This window comes from Haemorhous mexicanus, chromosome Z (assembly GCF_027477595.1).
Source record: "Haemorhous mexicanus isolate bHaeMex1 chromosome Z, bHaeMex1.pri, whole genome shotgun sequence".
Classification (NCBI taxonomy): domain Eukaryota; kingdom Metazoa; phylum Chordata; class Aves; order Passeriformes; family Fringillidae; genus Haemorhous; species Haemorhous mexicanus.
The window spans coordinates 33,106,963-33,127,590 of NC_082381.1; the positions used below are offsets into that span (position 1 = coordinate 33,106,963).

The 20,628-nt window shown below is 40.2% G+C and overlaps 1 protein-coding gene across 2 annotated transcripts in view; it reads left to right on the top strand.

The window, feature by feature from the left end:
* SNCAIP (synuclein alpha interacting protein) overlaps positions 1–20,628 on the top strand; it is an 86,976-nt gene that overhangs the window by 20,905 nt on the left and 45,443 nt on the right. For both annotated transcript variants that reach the window (XM_059836387.1, XM_059836386.1), the window contains exon 2: positions 13,913–14,015. In XM_059836387.1, the coding sequence (XP_059692370.1) occupies positions 13,959–14,015 (57 nt within the window). In that variant the 5' untranslated portion in view covers positions 13,913–13,958. The remainder of the gene's footprint in view (positions 1–13,912; positions 14,016–20,628) is intronic.

Sequence of the window (20,628 nt, forward strand, 5' to 3'; positions counted from 1 at the left end):
AATTAGCAAATATAGTGCCCATTTACAAGATAATCCAGAGAACTATAGCCCTGTCAGCCTGTCACTGGTGGGAGTGGGAGCTGCAGATGAAGTTTATTAGAGAAGCTGTCCCACTGAGTCATGAGGGGCAGAAAGGACCTCCTTGGTTTCTAAACTCTCGTAAGAGGGGCCTGAGTGCAGCTCAATCCAATCTTAGCCCCAGTCATTTGTCAATAGTTTAAAGAACTTTGTCTCACAGAATTAAAGGTGGCACATCCAATGTATATGTATAAAATGTATTTTTTATGATAAAAAATGATCAGACAAAATATCTTAATCAGAATCACGTACTTCATAGTATAAAATCTAAAACTACTAGTAGCAAATAGTATAAGATAGGATACTGCACTATATTAAAGGAATTATATTAAAGCTAGCAAAAAGAAACAATTATTAAGTAGAGATTGATGTAACGCACCATACCAATGCTTGTGGGCAGATCTCTTTCAGCCTCAAGGAGCATCCTTGAAAGGGCATTCCCACTTTAGAGGAGGAAACTTCAAAAATACTGCAAGAAGGAATATGTTAGAAGCACCTAACCACGTGAGAGTGGACTGGACTTTTATAGTATAAAGTGATTGATTTCCAGTCACATGTCTCCAGTTGCCTCAGTAATCAGGATGTTAATTTGGGTTTAGTGAACCAGACTGGTTTTAGCAGAATTCAACACCAAAAGCAGCACATGATTCCCCTGCTCAATCCGCTACTGAGAGCCTTGCAAATAGGATATTATCCATTGGCTGTACCACATTCCAGGGCAGAGCATCCTGCTGCACATCCTAACCTTGGTCCTGGGCAAGGTCATGGAAGAGATCATCCTGAGTGCTATTGCATGGTGCGTGCAGGACGAGCAGGGAATCAAGCCCAGCCAGCATGGAGTTATGAAAAGAAGCTCCTGTTGGCCAACCTGATTCGCCTTCTGTGACAAAGTGACCTGCTTAGTAGTTGAAGGGAATGCTGTGGACCTCTTCTATCTAGACTTCAGTAAAGCATTCTCCATCTCCCACAGTATCCTCTTAGAAAAGCCGGCTTGGATGGTGGTTCTTCAACAAAAAAAAACGGGCTGGATGGCTGGGCCCAGAGAGCTGTGGGGAATGGAGCAAATCCAGTTGTCACTTTGTCCCTAGCAGTGTTCCCCAGGGCTCAGTTTTCGGGCCAGTCCTGTTTAACATCTTTATTGATGATCTGGACGTGGGGATTGGGGGTAGTCTCTGTAAAATTGCAGATGGCACCAAGTTGTGTGGGCTTGTTGATCTGGTATAGGCTAGGAAGGCTCTGCAGAGAGACCTGAACAGGGTTGGTCAGTGGCCTGAGGACACTGCAGGATGTTCAGCTGCACCCCCAAAGCCAGATTCTGCATTGGGATTGTGGTAATCCCCTGCAGAACCACAGACTTGGGCAGAAGAGCCTTGAGAGTGCTCAGCAGAAAGGGACCTTGGGTGCTGGTTGATGAGCCAGTGTGTGCTCATCCCCTGTGCTCAGCAGTGATGAGGCACGCCTGGAGCTCAGTTCTGGGCCCCTCACGTTAAAAAGAACATGGAGGTGCTGAAGCACACCTAGTAACAGGCAGTGAGGATCTTGGGAGGTCTAGAAAACATGTCTTATGAGAAACTCCTGGGGGAGATGGGTTTGTTTAGTCTCGAGGAGGGAGGGAAACCTCATGGGTCTCCACAACTCTCCGGAGTCCCTTCCTGGTCCCTTCCTCTGCCACCAGTGAGAGGACCAGAGGAAATGACCTTAAACTGAGACAAAAGTTCGAGATTTAGCTCATATAGGAGATTTAGCTTAGGTATTAGAAATTTGTTTCCCTGTTGTCAGGGTCAGGCATTGGGATAAGTTGCCCAGGGCGGTAGTGCAGTCATCATCCCTGGAGCTGTTTAAAAGAGGGATCTGGATTAGGAGCTGGATCATGTGGTTTAGTGTTTTAGGGATTACAGTGGTGGTGCTGGGTTGATGGTGATACTTAATGGTCGTAAAGGTCTCTTCCCACCTTGATGTTTCTCTGCCCCCAGTGATGGGGAGGGACAACTTTCACTACCTGAGATTCTTCCTGTCCAATTAGGCCTTGAGCATTCCAGGGATGGGGCATCCACCACTTCTTTTCACAACCTGTTCTAGTGCTTCACCACCCTCATATTGAAGAATTTCTTCCTAATATCTAATCTAAGCCTACCCTCTTTCAGTTTGAAATCATGGCTCTTCTCCTGTCACTAACTTACTAATAGTCCCTCTCCATCATTCCTGTAGGCTCCCTTCAGGAGCTAGAAGGCCACAATAAGGCAATCCCTAAGCCCTCTCTTTTCCAGACTGAGATGGAGCGAGGAAGAGTGAGGTTCTTTTCCATGAAGAATTCTTCAGTGCACGCTGACAGAGCAAGAGGCCATTGGCACAAAGTGAAACACATGAAATTCCATCTAAACACAAGGAAATGCTTTTTCACTCAGGCTGGTCACACACTGGACCAGGTTGCCGAGGGAAATTTTGGAGTGTCCATTCTTAGAGATATTCAGAAGCCAGGTGGGTGCAGTCCTGGATTTAAACCTGACCTTGTGTGAGCAGAGGGGTTGAACTAAATGAACTCAGGCAAACCCTTTCAGCCTTTTTCATGCTGCTGTTTTGGGTGATAATGTTGATTACTTTTGAGGATATATAAAGCTATTAAAAATGTCTTTGCTCGTTTTTAAATTTTTTTCTTTGAGAATGAATTTTCTCTTCTATAAAATTGATTTTTGTTGATGGAAAATAATTTTTAATTCAGTTTTTGTTGTTACAGTTTTTTGCTTGTAAATGCAGCATTGGTCTCAAGTGTCCTTTTTGAAATTACAGGAGCATTTCACTTGAGAAATAAATTATATTTCATGGAGATGATACTGGTCTTTTTTGTGGGAAGTAGCCATTTCCTATATGAATGATAAGAATTTCACACTTTAAGTAGATTGCTTTATTTGCAGCTATTTCTTATGCCTCTGGGTGACAGGTTTTTAAATTTACATGTAGGTAATTTGAAGTGGACATTATTATTTTTCTTGTAAAAGAGATGTGAGAATTGTTATTTTCTGTGGTAAGCAGAAACACTTTGTTATTTTGGAGTCATGCTGTCACAAAAATGTTTAATGGGAAGACTGAACAAATCCAATTTGAGAACAAATAATAACTGAAGATAACATGACAATAAATACATATTAACAGAGTAGTATAAAGGAAGAAGCAGAAGTTCATTACCATATAAAGACCATTTTTAAACAAGTGAAGGGAGCAGTCCCAAGCCCAAGCAGGGTTAGTGGCTGGCAGGAAGTAGTACTCCACATCTTAGGTAAGTGACATGAAAGCAGCCATAGAAATAAGTACAACTACAGGCTATCATGCTTGACTAGTTTAATGGCCATTAGCAAAAAAAAAAAAAGGCTAAGAATGAATAGTGCATTGTTTCATTTAATCTCCCCTCACAGGTAGAGCCTCTTTTTTTAATATGGAAAATTACTAAAAAAGAAATGACATGAATGGTTAAAGTTACTCTGTGGTCCCTGTGTGCAAATATAACAGCATGTCACAGTGAAGAGGAGAGGATGCTGCTGCTGCACGCTCAGCAGAAGCTGTACCTCTCTGTGTGGTACTTGGATAAAGCAATGCTTTTCCTACTGGCATCAGCTGACAACTGGAAAGTGGCAAAGCCAGACCCAATTCCACTTCTAGTGCAAAAGTTAAGACGTTAGAAGTTGAAGTAAATCCCACCACCTGCTTTTCTTGCAGAGTGTCTGGGACTACATCCGAGGCAGCAGCTGTGTGTTTCACTCCAAACACAGGGTGTCCAGTGTGGCCACTGTCCCTCTGGAGATCACTACCAACAGTGGTATTGTAGAAACAAGCTGTGATAATGGAGTAGCGTTTATTCTTGCTCTGTCTTCTGGTGGGGTTTTTGCCCTGTCTTTCCCTGCTTTTACACATGTATGTACATACATTATTTACAAAGGGAGGTGGTTTGATCTGGATTTCATCTGCATGTCAGTCAATCCTAAAGCATATTGAAGGAGTTAGTCTGAAATAGCTGAAACAGTTGCCATATAAGCAAGATTGCAATGAGATAAGCATATTAATTTTGCATGACTGTGGCATATTTCATATTAAGAACAAATAACCATGTAGTACTTCAAAGGGAATAAAACCATAAATTAATCAGCTACAGCTAATTAAATATTCTTGAACAGATCAGTTGACCTCTTACTTGTTTTGATCCTGTCATCAAAGTTAAGCAGACAGTGTATTAGCTTTTTTACAGAGCTTAAATCATATGCTGTGGCGGTTTGGAAATAAAAGCTATTAATTTTCAACTCCTAAGGTTTCTCTTTCGAGGCTAAGTGAAACAAACAACTTAATTTTTCTCAGCCTCACTCCAAAATGCTCATGTGCATATTTCTGGCTGAATGCTTGGAGTCTCCGTTTCTTATAATTGAATATTGAAGGAATATAAAACTATTGAATGGGAAGAATGGTTTTTTAATAAGAAACCTGAGGTGGTTTGCAGTGAGCAAATGCCTTTCCAGTTGGGTTACAGTAAAAACAACTCTTAAGTTTGTCAGATCACTCAGTAGCCTGAATATTAGTTTCTTCTTGCTAGGTTGCTGTAATTTTTTGGAAATGAAGGAGTAGAGTCACTCTCTTTTAATACGAATGTAATGGCTGTTGATGAGACAACTAAATGGACCAGAATTTAAAAAGCCAGGAGATGCTTCCAGCACTCCTTGTGCTGAGGTGGGTAGTGTCTTAGACACACAGCTATCAATGGCAAAGCTTGCTTGTGTTCTGCTGCGGCTCAGATGTCATTCTTAGGGTAATACTTGCAGGAAGTTATTTGAAGTAATATTCAGCTTGCTAAAAAAAACCCCAAAAACATGAGGAACTGTATCTTAATAGGCATGATTTGTCTTCACTCTGTGTATGCTGACACACATCCTACAGATGTCAGTCTTTGTAGAAGTTAAATATATTTGATGTTAAAATGCCTGAGGTTGTGATGAATTTTCCATTCATTTCATGGAAGTAGAAGAGTAGGTGAACCTTATATTATTACCTACTTCCACAAGACTTCTTCAGAATCATAGAATCAGGGATTTTGAAAGGTCATCTAGTCTAAATCCCCTGCAATAAGCAGGGACCTCTTCAGCCAGATCAGGTTGCTGAGACCTCAGTCCAACCTGACCTTGAATGTTGGCAGATGACAAGTTGTCAACTTGTTCCAGTGTTTCACCACCCACATTGCAAAAAAATTATTCCCTACATCTATTTTAAACTAACCAACTATTAAGTTTTGTTCTATCTCTACAGTCCCTACTAAAAATCTGTCCCCATCTTTCTTGTAAGTCTCCTCTGAAGTATTGAAAAGCTGCAGTAAGGTCTCCTTGGACCTTCTCTTCTTCAGATTGAACACCCCTGACTCTCAGCCTTTCCTTGTAAGAAAGTTTTTCCCTCCCTCTAGTTATTTTTGTGGCTCTCCTGTAGACCCACTCCAACAGGTCTTTTCCTGTGCTGAGGATCCTAGAACTGGTCACACTATTTGAGCTGAAATCTCATGAGAGCAGAGTAGAGGGGCAGAATCTCCTCCCTGACCTGGTGGTCACTCTGCTTTTGGTTTGGACACATTTGGCTTTCTGGGCTGCAGAAAATGTGCAGGTTGTGCATCTCACTTAAGGCTCCATGGGACTGAATAATAGAGTCAGAGAAGTGTAGAAAATCCCGAGTCAGTAGATAAGCATAATCAAAATTCAGCTCCAGGCCCTGCACAGGGCAGCCCCAAGAATTGCAGCCTGTATCTGAGAGCATTGTCCAAACACTTCTTGAGCTCTGTCAGGCTTGGTGCTATGACCGCTTCCCTGGGGAGCCTGTTCAGTGCCCAGCCACCCTCTGGTTGAAAAACCTTTTCCTGATATTGAACCTAAACCTCCCCTGGCAGAGTTTCATACCATTGTCTCGAGTCCTGTCACTGGTCACCACAGAGAAGAGATCAGTGCCTGCCTCTCTGCTTCCCCTCACAGGGAAACTGCAGAACTGGAATGAGATCTTCCCTCAGTCTCCTCCAGGCTGAACAGACCGAGTGACCTCAGCTGCACCTCCTATGGCTTCCTCTCAAGGCCCCTCGCCATCTTCATACCTCTCCTTTGAATGCTTCCTGATAGCTTTAGATCCTTCTTATATTGTGGTGCCCAAGACTGAGCACAGGTGAGGTCACTGCAGTGCAGAGCAGGGTGGGACAGTCCTGCCCTTTATATGCAGCCAGTATGGAAAAACACATCTTGTCGGGGTCTGGGTATATAACCAGGAGAAGTTCAACTACATTTGGCCAGGAATAAATACATTTGTTCTTATCTCAAACCAGTCCTCTATGTACGCTGGCTTCATTAGGAACAGAACTGGGCTCAGTGTTGGGACTGTTCAGGGCTGTGGGTGGATTGGTTCCGTATGTCTGGAATGCAGAATTTTTCTGAAGTAAAATTTTGCAAACAACATTTTTTGGTCTTGGAAAATTGTGCTTTGCTGAGTTCTGTCTTCTTGTTCTATCTGTGTAGCTTGTGCACTGATAGTATTTGAGTGGTGATTAAAAACAGTGCTTTTATTTTTACTTGCCTTAGAGGTATCATACTATTATGAATTGCTGTTGTGAACTTTTAAACCCAGGAGTTTTGCTGAATAAATGTGATAAGGGATTAGGTAATCTTAGTTGCAGAATGCATTCCTTCGCTGAAATAAATCACATAATTTTTCAGCTTCACTGTTATTTCTTTTTTTTTTTTCCAATAAATTGTTATTTAAAATTCATCTTAACTCTTTAATATCTCCTACCACTCCTATTGAGCCTTCCCTTTATATTTTTATGTTTAAGATCTGACTTGATAGGTAATTTCAATGACAAGTTGTAGAAAAAATATTACATCGCATGATCAGAAAAAATACTTTGGGAAATCTAGAGGGTAACAAAAATTGGTTGCACAGTGCAGTTCAGAGTACATTATATTATCACAAACCCTTATATGACTTTTAAATATGGACATAGTCTAACCATGTATCATTTTGCCATTTTATTTGAATGCATGAAGTTAAAGTAGTATGCTTGCAAAGGAAATCAACCTCCATTTGAGCTTCATTGTCGCTCTTTATCTTTCTAAAATCAGTGCTTAAAAACTTATTTATTATATCCAAGTAATTTACCCTTTAGAGATGATGGAGATAATAGAAATATGAGTTGGAAGCTGGGGTCTTCTAAGAGTGCATATATGTATAGTGTTAAATTTAAACAGTTACTCATACCTGGGTGATCATGGTAGGTCTATTCCAACTCAACTATTCTATTCTAATGAAACTGTATGCTTCCTATGTGTTTGATGCTTTCTATCTCTTATGCTTTCTCCTTGATTTCGGCATTTATCACCTGCAAAGGCACCATCTGTATTTAGTGAATAAAATATTGCATGTTGTCTGCAAAGCTTCAGATGTGTCCTCTTCCAGTGTATTTGCATTATGTTTGTATTTAACTGGATTACTCTTGCACCACAAGGCTCTGTTAATGGACAAGGACACCAGCTATAGGAAAAGTCAGCCAAATGTGGAATGACCACGCAATCCCTGTCTCAAAGAACATGCAGTCTTTTATAGGAGACAACACACAGCCAGGTACCAGGTAACATAAGAAGTGATGGGATAGCTAGAGAGGTGGTAATGTAGCCCAGAGTAGCTAAGCTTTCTTGCCTTCATTCAGCAGCCCCATTCTCACATCCCCCAGCTGTGGCAGTGCTTTGGACTTACTCTACTGCTTTCTGCATATTGTGTATTACATAGAGGTGGAAGGCCAAATTAATTTTCGGTAGAACTTGCGTGTTACAGTAGAATATGAGGATGGAGGAACTGAATTCAGTTTTAGGCATTTCCTAGTGCTGACGTTCCTTCCTCAACAGTAGATTTTAATTGTGTGCTGGGCTTTTCATTGCATGCTGAATAGATTTAACATAATGTAATGTTACACTATTGTGTTTGTTTGAAAGTGAAGAAATTTGGGGTTATGATCTTGGTATTTCTTAATGGTAGGGAACAAAAGTCAGATGCTTACCAGATTTCAAGCATTAGTTGAAATGCATACTGTGTGCTTAAATTAAAGATGTAGTGTCTTTCATTTCAGCCCACAGACTTTGTTCATCTTGAGCTACTATAGCTCCTGATGCTTAGGAAATGACCATACGTTTATTTTGTTATCTTAGACCTATAATTGAAAAATGTAACCTTATCCCCTAATTAAAAAGCAACTGTCATGTCATTCTGGCATTTAAAGCCTAAATCTTTAATATTAACTGTGCTAAAGGAAACTTAGAAGTATTTTACATCTGATACACTTTATATTTGATTGAAAGTTAAAGTAAATCCCCCAATATTTTGTTAAAGTAGTTACAACTTGTGGAAAATAAAATCCCATATGGCATTTAGCAGGATTTATTTGAGTTACAACTGAAACAAAGATTTAATTGACAGCAGATCTTTTATTGTTATTTGTTCTTGGTTTTTATGTATCCATAAATAATTAAAATTATGTATTTTCAATTACATGTTTTATTTTGGCTAAGTAAAGGACATTTTTCCTGTGCTCCCTCTTGGATTTAGCCTTTCACATGCTACACTGAGACTGCTTTTGTCTGAAAGGATCAGTCTGCTCTCAAAGCTACTGAATTCACTACAGCCTTGTGGCAGAGGCGCCACCACAAGTCAGTTACGCTGTTTTGTTCTGCAGTTTTGCATTGAGCAGTCGGGACAAGAGCCTGAACCTGATGCTTCCACATATCCTGCTTCCTATATCAGTCTCCTTGCTCACTCAGTTAATTGCCTGACTGCAGGTGCACACCTGTAGGGCCTTGTTCTTGCCTATGAGCACTAGCTTGGGTTATGTGATGGGGCTGACCTGACTCTTAAAGCATTCCTGCCATTCCTGCATTGAGTCTACTTCATCCTCAAAAGGCACACCGGGCTCCAGGGATTGCTGATGGTGTGACTGTTTGAGACTGTGTGAAGAGAAAAATCCAAGGATTGATCTACCTCGGAAACTAAATCTGTGAACAATTGTAAGCATTACATCTTGGCAATATGTACCATCAACCCAGAGTGGGTTTTAGTGTTTGCAGGAGTTGATGGATTGGTTCACTGCCTCTAATACTTCATTGCTACTATTATCAGTAATATTAGTATTATTCTAGAAATTGCTCTTTTTGTCCCTTTTTTCCCTAATTCATCTGATTGTACCAAATGCTAGCAGCAGGATTTGAGCTCAGGTGTCTAGTTTTAGCTGAGAAGGAATACAGCAGAGGAAATCTGTTTTGAAAAGGAGAAGGATAAGTTTGCTTCCAAATACTACTGCTGTCTGTTGCAATGCAACATATCCAGTATGTTATTGTACTGATAATCCTACCCCATTTCTTTGTAGTAGTTTTTAGCTTTATTTCTCCTGGTGAACGTGTTCACAAAATTGTAAAAAGATACTTTTTTCCCCGAGTACACAGGGGTGATGTTTATGTGGTTTTCTTCTTTTAGTTGTGATTTCTGAGAGCCAACCGTATTTCATTAACCTGTATAAAACATTCATGTGTGTGCATATGTCTCTCTGCAAGTCAAATTTCCAGACAGGAGATGCCCTTTTTGGGGTTAAAATTTTGTGGAATATTAAATTACTAGCTTCCAAAATACAGTTAGGAACATTTATAGGTTAAATGTCAGACATTTCTGCTGACAAGCTAGAGACAGTCATCTGCGTTGCTTTGATGTTGGTACTGGAAACACATTATTCATCTCATGTCAGCCACTGCTAGCAGCTGTAATTTTGGTTGCAATTATTTTTACCTTGAATTTGACCAGTTGTGCTTATGATCCTCCTGTGAATCCTGTTCAGATTGTTTCTGCTTCTGGTGTTGTGCTGGATCCAGCCACCACAAAGCTCTGAAAATAGTCACAGCTCTGAGTACCATCCATATGGTTTGGATTATGCATGGTGGAGTTCTACGGTGTTAAATTGTATCCAAAAAGTACACCTTTTCCATAAAACTCCAAGAATAGTCATGATAAATCTTATTTAGTCATAATAATTGAATTGAGGTGCTGTTCAATTTTTCTTTGTTAAGAAAAAATCTTGTAGCAAAGTGAATTCATTAATCTGTTCCCCTTTCTTTTCTTATAACTGAATGCTGTTTTCAGAAAGCTTTTCATAGAGAAAATGTCTTTGTTTTGGTTATTGACTTCCTTGTCAGCCTTTGTGTGTTTCATAGTCTTTAAGTTTTGAAGACAGAAGATAACTTTTCGCAAAAGTAGTGATGCAGGACTGTGGACTGACTTCATGGGGTTTGTACATCACTGGGTGGAAGGAAGTCCTTTTGTCAGCTGTGTATGGATACAGTGAATTTCTTTGGCGTCAATGGCTTCTTCCAATTTGGAGTGAAAAAATAAGTTTGAAAGGTTGAGATCTTTCTGCTCTAAATCTTGAGATACGTGTTATCCAGGAATAATAGTTATATTACTAAAGCTGTGGAGTTTTTTTAATTGGAGTTTCTAGTGTCTACTTCTGGAGTTTTTAAAATTAAAGTGACTACTTTAATTTTACTTTTAAGAAATTATTTCAGAATTTTATTTTAAAAAATTTTGATACTTAATTTTAAGTGAACTACTTCGGTTTTAGTTGAAAATAGAAACTCTGGATCACTTCTTGATTCTTCCTTATGTGATATGTTTAAAGTAGCTTTATTTTATCTCTTCTGCTGACTTTTAAATATAGTGGGTGGGCAGCTTTTAATCCATTTAATTCCAGTGAAAAATGGAAATTCATTGGAGCTTTGGTTTAATTTCAGACTATTTCTATATTATATGTTCTATATATGTTTTCAACCTTTAAATTTATATTTTAATGCTCTTTCGTTCTTCATGCATTTATCACCCTATGTAGTAACACAGTCCTTTCATTCGTCTAGGACAGTACATATAGAATCATGCAAATATTCTGAATTGGAAGGGGACCAAAAAAAGATCATAAAATCCAGCTTTCTACACAGAAAGCCCCAAGAGTCACACCATGTGTCTGGGCACATTGTCCAAATAAACTTTGAACTCTGTCAGGCTTGGTGCTGTGATCACTTCCCTGGGAAGCCTGTTCCCTTGCCCAGCCACCCCCTGGTAGTTGGCATATAGAGCCAAAATTTGTCAAATACATTTGGCATAGACAGTCAGCCTTTGTCTTGCTTCAAAAACTATAATGATAATTTGGTTTGAGCTGGTGTCAGTAGTCACAGTAACAGACTTGACAGCTGGTCTCTGCTTCTCTGGAGGGAGGTCACAGGTCCTGTCTCTGCAAGCAGCTTCTGTGTTGTCTCCATTCTCCACATGCTCACAGGTCCTGCAAAGATCCTGCTCCAGCATGGACTTTCTGTGGGATCACAGCCTCCTTTGGGCTTCCAACTGCCCTGACTTGGGGACTTCCACAGGCTCCTCCATGGGCTGCAGGCACACAGCTGCCCTGCCATGACCATCACCATGAGCTACAGGGCAGTTCCAGCTCTGGCACCTGGACCACCTTGTCCCACTCCTTCACTGACCTTGGTGTCTGCAAGGCTGTTGCTCTCATATTCTCTCTCCTCTCTCCTGGCTGCTGTTGCACAGTAACTTTTTCCCTCTCCTAAAACTGTTATCCCAGAGGTGCCACCACCGTCACTGACAGGCTGAGGTCTGATCACCAATGGATCTTCTTGGAGTGCTGTCTGGAACCAGCTCCATCAGACACAGCAGAAACTTCGAGCATCTTCTCTCAGAAGCCAACCCTGTAACTCTCCCACTACCAAAACCTTGCCTTGCCAATAACTGCAATACATTACCAGTGCACAATTTAGCTGTAATGTCTAAGAAATACATAAACCTTTAAAAAATATGCCAACACTTTGTGTTTCTGTAAAGGAAAATCTGCAGTGCAGAAGTTTGTAGACTTGAATGTGTCATGCCTTTTTACAGTAGCTGTTTCCTTTCATTGTCAGGCTTTTGTCTGATTTTAGTGGGTCCCTCTGAGAATAAACTTAGCATTTGGGAATGTGCAAAATAAAAAGCTTCTGATGAGTTTCACAACAGAGACACTTCTGGTTTTACCTTTTGTAGCCTTTTCCCACTGCTTCGCTCAAGTCTATCAGTCACAGTGAGAGAAAATTTTAGGTAGTTGAGGTTGTTCTTACATGCTGCTGTCCTCCACAGTGTCATCTGCTGTGGAATATCTCATTGAGTTAGTTGGGATCATCTGTCCTGGCTGTCCCAACTCCTTTTGCACCCCCAGCCTGCTTGCAGGTGGGAAGGGGTAAGGAGCAGAAAAGTCTTTAGCTCTGTGTAAGCCCTGCTCAGCAGTAATGAAAGCATCTCTGAATTATCAGCTCTGTTTCCAGCACAAGTTCCAGTCCCAGCCCCATACTATCTGGTGTGAACAAAAATGAGCTCCACCCCAGCCAAAACTGGAACATTCACTTAAAGAGAAAATGATGCTGATAGAGCTTTAGTAACTTGGTGAGAAACAAAAATTTGCTTGTCCATCTATTTCAGCATATTACTGGAGTTTTGCCTGCTGGTTCTCTTTTTAATAGCTTCTCAAGATCAGGTGTATTAAGGTCAGCTTTGTGCTTGGATACTGTGTTATTAGGGAGATAAATTACTGAGGTTTTGTTTTGTCTGACACTTTCAGAAAAGCTTTTTTTTTTTCAGACCTTGTATCCTAGGACATTTTTAAATGCATGTGAAAGTTTCACACAGTGATTTTATTTAGGCCTACACAGCTGATTTCATTATTCACAAACATATTTCTTGCAAGATGTCATATGAATAAATTGGGTTTGTGTCTCTTTTTTTCCTTAAGGTGTTTCCTTTGCTAGGTACAAGTACTGAAGGATTTAATTTTCTTCTATAATAATACTTATATTAATAATTGCTTATGTGGTGACTCGCATTATTTAAAAATGCATTGTGCTTTTGTTTTTCAGCTTCCTTTAAAATACCTTCCTTCTTAAAATACCTTCTTTTTCTTCTGTGGCACTTGTCTGTAGTGATTACACACACCTTCATTGTAGTCAGGATTGACAATGAGGGGTTTATTATCTTCGGTCTTCTGATTGTTGAAGCTTCAATTTATTCAGATCTAATATTGACTTTTCCAGAAAAATTTCTTGCTTTGCAAGAGAATTTGCTTTTCTTTTCCTCTTGCTGTAAGAAAATGGTTAATGTCCCTGATAATTAGTGCACATGATATAATTCTGGTGTTGAATTTGTTGCTCTCCTGGGGGATGTGCACTCAGAGCCTGAGGGGTGGTAAACCATTAATCTTTAAAGCACTGGCTGCATTGTGTGTTAGTCTGCTTGTAAGCAGAGATAAGGTGTGCTAGGACTTTGCTGTTTATGCACAACAGGAATCTCAGCTCTTTCCTGCCATCTTGGGCAGAGGAAAACTACAGTAACAGGAGTTGCTGTGAGGAAATCTCTTATCCTTATGAGAAGGCACATCATTGGCATGGCTGTGGTTGCAAGGTCATGAGGGTGTTCAACAGCTTAGGTCTTTATACCTGTATTGAACTTCTGGAGGGACTGAGTGATGCTGAACCAAATATTTTTTACTTCTATTTCAAGTAGCACTTAGCTGTTCTCCCAGAAAATTGGAATATTCAGAAAATTTACAATATGCAGGGTAGAGGTAGTAAATTGTATTTATCTTCTAAGATTAAGTTATGAAACACTTTACTGGTCAAGTTAAATGTTTCAGTATTGTAGCAACTATATGAAAACTCTTGTGTGTGATTTTGGCTCTCTAAAGACAACACATTTCTCTTTTCTTAATTAGGTCTTTACTAATGTGCTGACTCACCCAAAATGTCCATAAGAGAATAATGGAAGCTCCTGAATACCTTGATTTGGATGAAATAGATTTTAGTGATGATATATCGGTAAGTACAAGTCTTATTCGTTCAAGTTTAGACAACCTTAGTCCTGATGTAAAAAGTAATGCTCTTATTAGAAGCCACGCTTCTTTTTACTTCATTTAAGAGACTGTTTAGATAGATTAAATATAGAATAAAAATCAGATGTTTTGTAAAGGAAATCTCTCTAAAAATCTTGGAATGAAAACTTGATTCCTCTCCTTCAGGCAGTAAAAATTACTTGTAGACCAAATTAATAAATTATTTTCATTTCTGGGTTGCTTCTCTCCTGTTCTATCCTGAATGAGCTATGTGTGCTGTAGTGCTAGCCCTGGACACCAACATTTTAAGTTTACTTTTTTTAATCAAATGTGTTTCAGTTGTAGAAAACCTGTTTCCCTCACCTTTGCCTTTTTCATGAGTAACCATTTCCCAGTACAGCTCAATTTTATCAATAGGTGTGATGTGGTAGTGTACAGAAAGAGATAGAAAGACTTTGAGGGATTCATAGGCAGCAGTGATCCTTAGTGTCACAAATAAATCAGCCCTAATTGCAAACAAAAATACTTTCTACTTTTTCATTGTTTTTATAGGAGGCGCTGGTACTGTATATTTCTCTATTACTCATAATACTACTCCTACTACCAGTGTTTCTGCTTTTTGTGCAGTGGAGTTCTTCATATGTTCAATGTTTGATAAAAAATAGACTTGAATACATAAATTAAATCTCCTGTAAGAGAATTTATTAATTCAATTTTCAGATTAAAGTATGGCACCATCTCTTTCCACATGTTTCACAGTTTTATAGTTTTTTGGGTTTTTTTTTTTTTCACAAAGGTCCTGGTTTTCCTGTTAGCATTTGGGACTCCTGATTCATTTTAAAACATTCCAGATGCTTTATTCACTGACAAATTCCTTTTGAAGAGAATGGTTTTTTTCTACCTATTGTACTGTTGAATTTTTATTAAAGCAGAATATGGCAAATGCCCAAAATATTACAAGACAATCAGCCAATCTTGAGTGAATACCTTATTATGGGCAACTTTCTTTATATTACTGTTATATGCCAGATTATGTCCTGATATCTGTTTCTATACTCAGTTTAGTAAAACTGTAAAACATAATAGATGTAACCTTTCCATGTCCCTCCCATTGTGGCTGTTGCTGCATACTGGTGGGTTAGGTTACTCACTTTTCTGCTGAACAGCTCAGGCTGCCTGCTTTCATAGGCTGTTCTTTCAGTGGATGCTGAACATTAAATGAAAAATCATCACAAGTGATTGAGGTAGCAGTTTTACTCCCTGCTTTAACAAGTAAGAGGACAAAGGATTTGTTGTCAGAACCCCGATCAACAAGAGAATTCATGGTTACTCTAGTGCTTTACTCATATCTCATCATACACAGTTTAGAAATACCTGACCTTCACATTTTATCATTAGCCTGCTCTGGTAAGAGCAGCTGCATAGCATCTGTATTAGCAAATTATATTATTCATGTTAGCCCTCTGGTTCTAATCCAGTGCAGAAAAGTGACTAATAATAATGGCAGCAAGAAGGCTGTTAAAATGATACACTTACAAATGTACTTTATTTAGAAAGCTGCTGTTTGTAGTCCAGACCTTGTCATCCATTTCAGCAAAACTGACCAAAATGTAATAATTTAAAAAGATAGGCAGAAAGACAGGAATTTGATTTAAAAGGCAAATATATAAGTAAGTAAGGGAAAGGGAGTGGGGGGAGTGTTTTTGGGTTCTTAAATTATTTTCCTTTGTTTTGTTTGGTTTTGTTTGGTTTTGGTTGGTTGGTTTTTTGTTTGTGTTTTGGGTTTTTTGTTGGTTTGTTGGTTTGTTTTTATGTTACATTTGTACATGAGAAAAGGAAACGACATTTTTCCAGTATCAAGGAATCGTAGAATGTTTTTTGTCGGAAGGGACATTGGAAGGTCATTCAGTTCCAATCTCCCTGTCATAGGTAGAGATACTTTCCTCTAGATCAGGTTGTTCCAAGGCTTGTTGTGACGGGTTGACATTGACTGCTCATCAAGTGCCCACCAAGCCACTCTGTCATTCCTACTCCATCAAGAAACTTGTGCTTTAGGGAAGGGGACACCACTCACCTATTAGTGTAATAGTAAAAAAAGACTCCTCTTGGTGAGATTAATTTATTGCCAATCAAAGAGCACAGGATGATGAGAAACAAGAACAAATCTAAAAGCACCTTTTCCCCACCCCTCCTTCTTCCCAGTCTCAGCTTCACTCCTGAGTGCTTTGCCTTGCCGCCTCGATAAGCACAGGGGGATGGGGGAGGATGGGGTTTGCATTCAGGTTAGGTACTAGTTTGAAAGCAAACCAGTGGGAGATCCCAAGTCAGAAATATAATTTAATAGGAAAATTAAAGTATATGCAATAATACAGAAACACTGACATAGTCTGAATACGACCTGACACACTGTGGGTCAGGTCACACTGTTGGTAGCAGTCTGATTAAATGGTGTCTGCAGTCTTCTTGAAGTGATAGATGTGGTTCTGTTGAAGCAGTGATCCTGTCGAAGGGTTTGATCTTCCTCTGAAGATCCAGTGGTGCTTATGGAGCTCTTGTCCTCTGGGAATTCAGTGGATAAAGCTGTGTTCCAAACTTCCAATCATATCCAGCTAGGAATGCTTGGATCCTCCTCCTGGGTGGAGCATCTCAAAATGGATGATGTAATTTTGTCAGTCTTGCAGTGAGACTTGATGGCCCATTAGCAGAAGATATCCCCTGGAGTTAGGGATGAGTCATGAAGTAGATAAGGAGTGCTGCCCCACCTGGTTTTAACAGCTTATGAAGATGGTGATAGAAAACATACTTTTGGTACATCTTACATTGTAATCTAAGACAGGTTATCACAGTAGAGTGTCTCTGCTGTTCTGTCCTCATCCTCTTCATGCCTGCACCAGCGTGGGGTCCCACACCCATCAGCATGGAGTACCACCCACGGCAGGCAGTCCTCTGTGAACTGCTCCAGTGTGAGTTCTTCCCAAGGACCAGCATTCTTCATGGACTGCACCAGCATGCATCCTTTCCATGAGATAGAATCCTTCAGAAGAAGACTGCTCACACAGGGTCACAGTTCCTGCCTGAAAAACTGCTCCAATGTGGACTCCTCTCCACAAGAATTAGTTCCTGCCAGGACCCTGTTCCAGCACTATCTTTCCACAAGCTGCTGGTTTCTTCAGGGCATATCACACATTCCAGTGTGAGGTTCTCTGTGGGCTGAAGGCTGGATGTCTGCTCTACTACAGTATTCTCCCGTGACTGCAGGGGAATGTCTGCTACAGCATCTGGAACTCTGCCTTCCCCTACTTCTTCACTGACCTTGGTATCTCATGTTTTATTGTTCCTCTCTCCCAGCTGCTTTTATGGAATGGTTTTTACCCTTTCTTAAGTCTGTAGTCCCAGAGGTGCTACCAGCATCTCTGATAGGCTCAGCCTTCACCAGCAGCCAGTCCTACATAGAGGCAGCTTGCCACATAGACCAAATAAAATCATGTGGTGGGCATCCACAACTTCTCTGGGCAACCTGTTGCAGTGTTTCATCACCCTCATTGTAAAAAGTGTCCTTGTTGTATTCAATCTAAATTGGTGTTTTCTCATTGGCCCCTTGTCCTGTCACCATAGACCCTGGAAAAAGTTTTTCTGTATTTTTCTTATAAGCCTCCTGTATATGTTGGAAGGCCATAAGAAAACCTCCCTGCAGCCACCTGTTCTCCAGAATGAAGAATCCAAACTCTCTCTCAGCCTTACTTCACAGAAGAGGAGGCCCAGGCCCCTGGCTATTTTCATGATCTTTTTCTGGATGCACTGAACATGTCCATGTCTTTTTTGTCCCAGTGGAGACAGAACTCCAGGTAGATTCTCCCAAGAATGAAGTCCGTGGGAGAATCGCCTCCATTACTCTGCTGGCCAGACTTTTTGTGCAGCCCAGGATATGACTGACTTTCTGGTCTGCAAGTGAGCATTGCCAGTTTGTGTCAAATTGTTCATCCTCCAGTATGCCAAGTCCTTCCCTGCAGGGCTGCTCTCAATATCCAAGTCTGTATGGATACTGGGCATTGCTCTGACACGTGTACACAGGATCCTGACCTTGTTGAACTTTACGATGTTCACATGGGCCCACACCACAACCTGTCCCAGGGTCCCTCTGGATGGCATTCCATCCCTGCAGCAAATCAGCCACTCAGCTTGGTGTCATGTGAAATCTTGCACACAATCCCATCATCTATGTCCTTGACAAAGATATTAAATGCTATCGGTTGCAGTATGCATCCTTGAGGGACACCACTCATTGCTGAGTTTCACTTGGAGTCTGAGCTGCTGATTGTAACTCGTTGGACATGGCCAATTCCTTCTCCATCTATCTGTCAAACCCAAATCTCTCCAAATTAGAGGCAAGGAGGTTGTACTTGTATACAGTGTGCCAAAGGCATTACAGAAGCTGAGGCTCTCTCTGTAGCTCTCTCACTCCATTGTAGGAGGCCACTGTCTTAGTCAGGCACAATTTTCCCTTTGTGAAGCCGCGCTGGCTGTCTCTAACCACCTCTCTGTCATTCATACTTTCAGCATAACTTCCAGAAGGATCTGTTCCATGCTCTTACTGGGCATGGAGACCTGGCTGACCTACTAGTAGTTCCTGGGGCCTTCTTTTCATCCTTGGTAAAGGAGAATGTGATATCACTTTTATCCAGTCATTGGAGACTGACTGCTATGACTGTTAAGATATTACTGAGAGTGGCTTAGCAGCTACATCTACCAACTCCATCAGGGTTCTGGAATGTAAATATGATGCTCATTTTGTAAACTAAGATGGTTCCATTCCTGATCTAAATGGTATAGTATATTTGACTGTAGTTCAGACAGCAGAATAGGTTTCTGGGGCTCTTGTTTACAAACTTTTGTTTAACAAAAGTAATATTCTGTGTGCAGTAACATTAAGCAACCCAGCTGAATATTTTCATTTATTTCTTCATTATTAACTGCTTACAGAAAGGAAAGGGGAAATAAAAGCTCTTCAGGTTGCATTAAATGATAGTGCATTGTCAAATGTATGTTTTATACTTTCACCTTTTTGCTATTTCACCTGATTTTGACTATAAATTTATTCCTGCTCTGAAGTTTTATGCTCTTGGTATGGTTACCTCAAGGTTTCCTAACCTGTTGGTTGGAATGCAGGATTTATACTGCACTAGCAAATTGAGGAAATTGAAACAATTTTATTTTTTGGTTTACAGAAATAGTACAAGATAACCTCATCATAACCAGAGTTCCTCATGCTAAGATACTTGTAAACTGTTAGAGATTGAGTGTATAGATAATTGTCTGATCATTTTCTCAGCTCTGTATGAATGAAAGCAGGCTCAGTGGTGCCAGTGTGAGACTGCACCTGATTTAAAGGTTTGTGAAATGCAAGTGCAGTAATTGAGTTCAAATCCAAGTAAACAGCAGTTGAATCATCAAGAATTTTGGAACAGCTTTAAAAACTTCTTGTGAATCCTTGCCTGACAGGGAAGACGTAGACTATGTGTGGTCAGGAGTATGCCCAAGTTGCTAGCTTTCCATTTACTCAACAGAGAGCCCCTCCTGAGCCTGCTGCACCTTCCTTGCCCACAGGAAGAGCTGGGTCACCCCTCAGGCTTACACACAACCAGGCTTTGCCCAGCCAGCCACCAGTCCTGCTGGGCTCAGCGTGCAGGGTCCTACATTGCTGAGCAGGCACAATCATTAGCTGCAGCAGATTGATTCATTTACCATCCAGCTGAAAATATTCCCTCTTACATCTCTCTTTTCTTCCTGTATCCCATTTCAGAATGAAGCAAAATGCAGATGTCCACTGGGTTGTTCATAGGAAGTGTTAGTATCAGAAAAACATTTTGTACCCCTAACAGTGTCTATAACAGTGTCTAACCCTAGCAGTGTCTATATAGGTCCCCTTTCAAGCTAAAGGGAAGAATAACATATCAAGTTTCTATATAAAATGCACAACATGTAGCACAAATAACCTAACTAGTGCTACAAAGATGGTCATCACAGCTGTAAGAAAGACATTTAGTGTGAGGAGGTGATACTTCCCACATGCACCATACCAGTCTAATCTCTTTCCTTCTCTGTTTTTTTGTTTGGAAGCTGCTTAAATTGACACTACTATTGAGAAAAATCTTCCGGCAGCATCAGGCCAAGTATTGTTCCTTTACTTTTTCTCAATATATCTTGCTGTTTTCAAATAAATATCTCAGAAATATGATGGCATTTCACAGTTATCAAATTATTAATGCAGTTAAAAAATTACAAATGCATTGTAAAGTCACTAATTTAATAGGTTTTTAATATCAATGACACTTTTTTTCCCCACTATCACAAATAAACTGCAATGAGACTATTTACTTGGACACACTTGGAAAAAACTGCTGTAATGGAGGAAGGTGTCTGTTTTCAGTAACAAAATGAAAACAAAGAGCTCTGCCTTTAGGATCAGGACAGAGTCATTGGTGGCAGTAAATTATTTGAGTTCTGATGCTGCAAACAGTTGGAAGTGGTCCTTCATGCTTTGGGGGTGTCATGGTTATGGCAATGTGGTCTGAGAGTCGCACTATGCCTACGACTTTGCA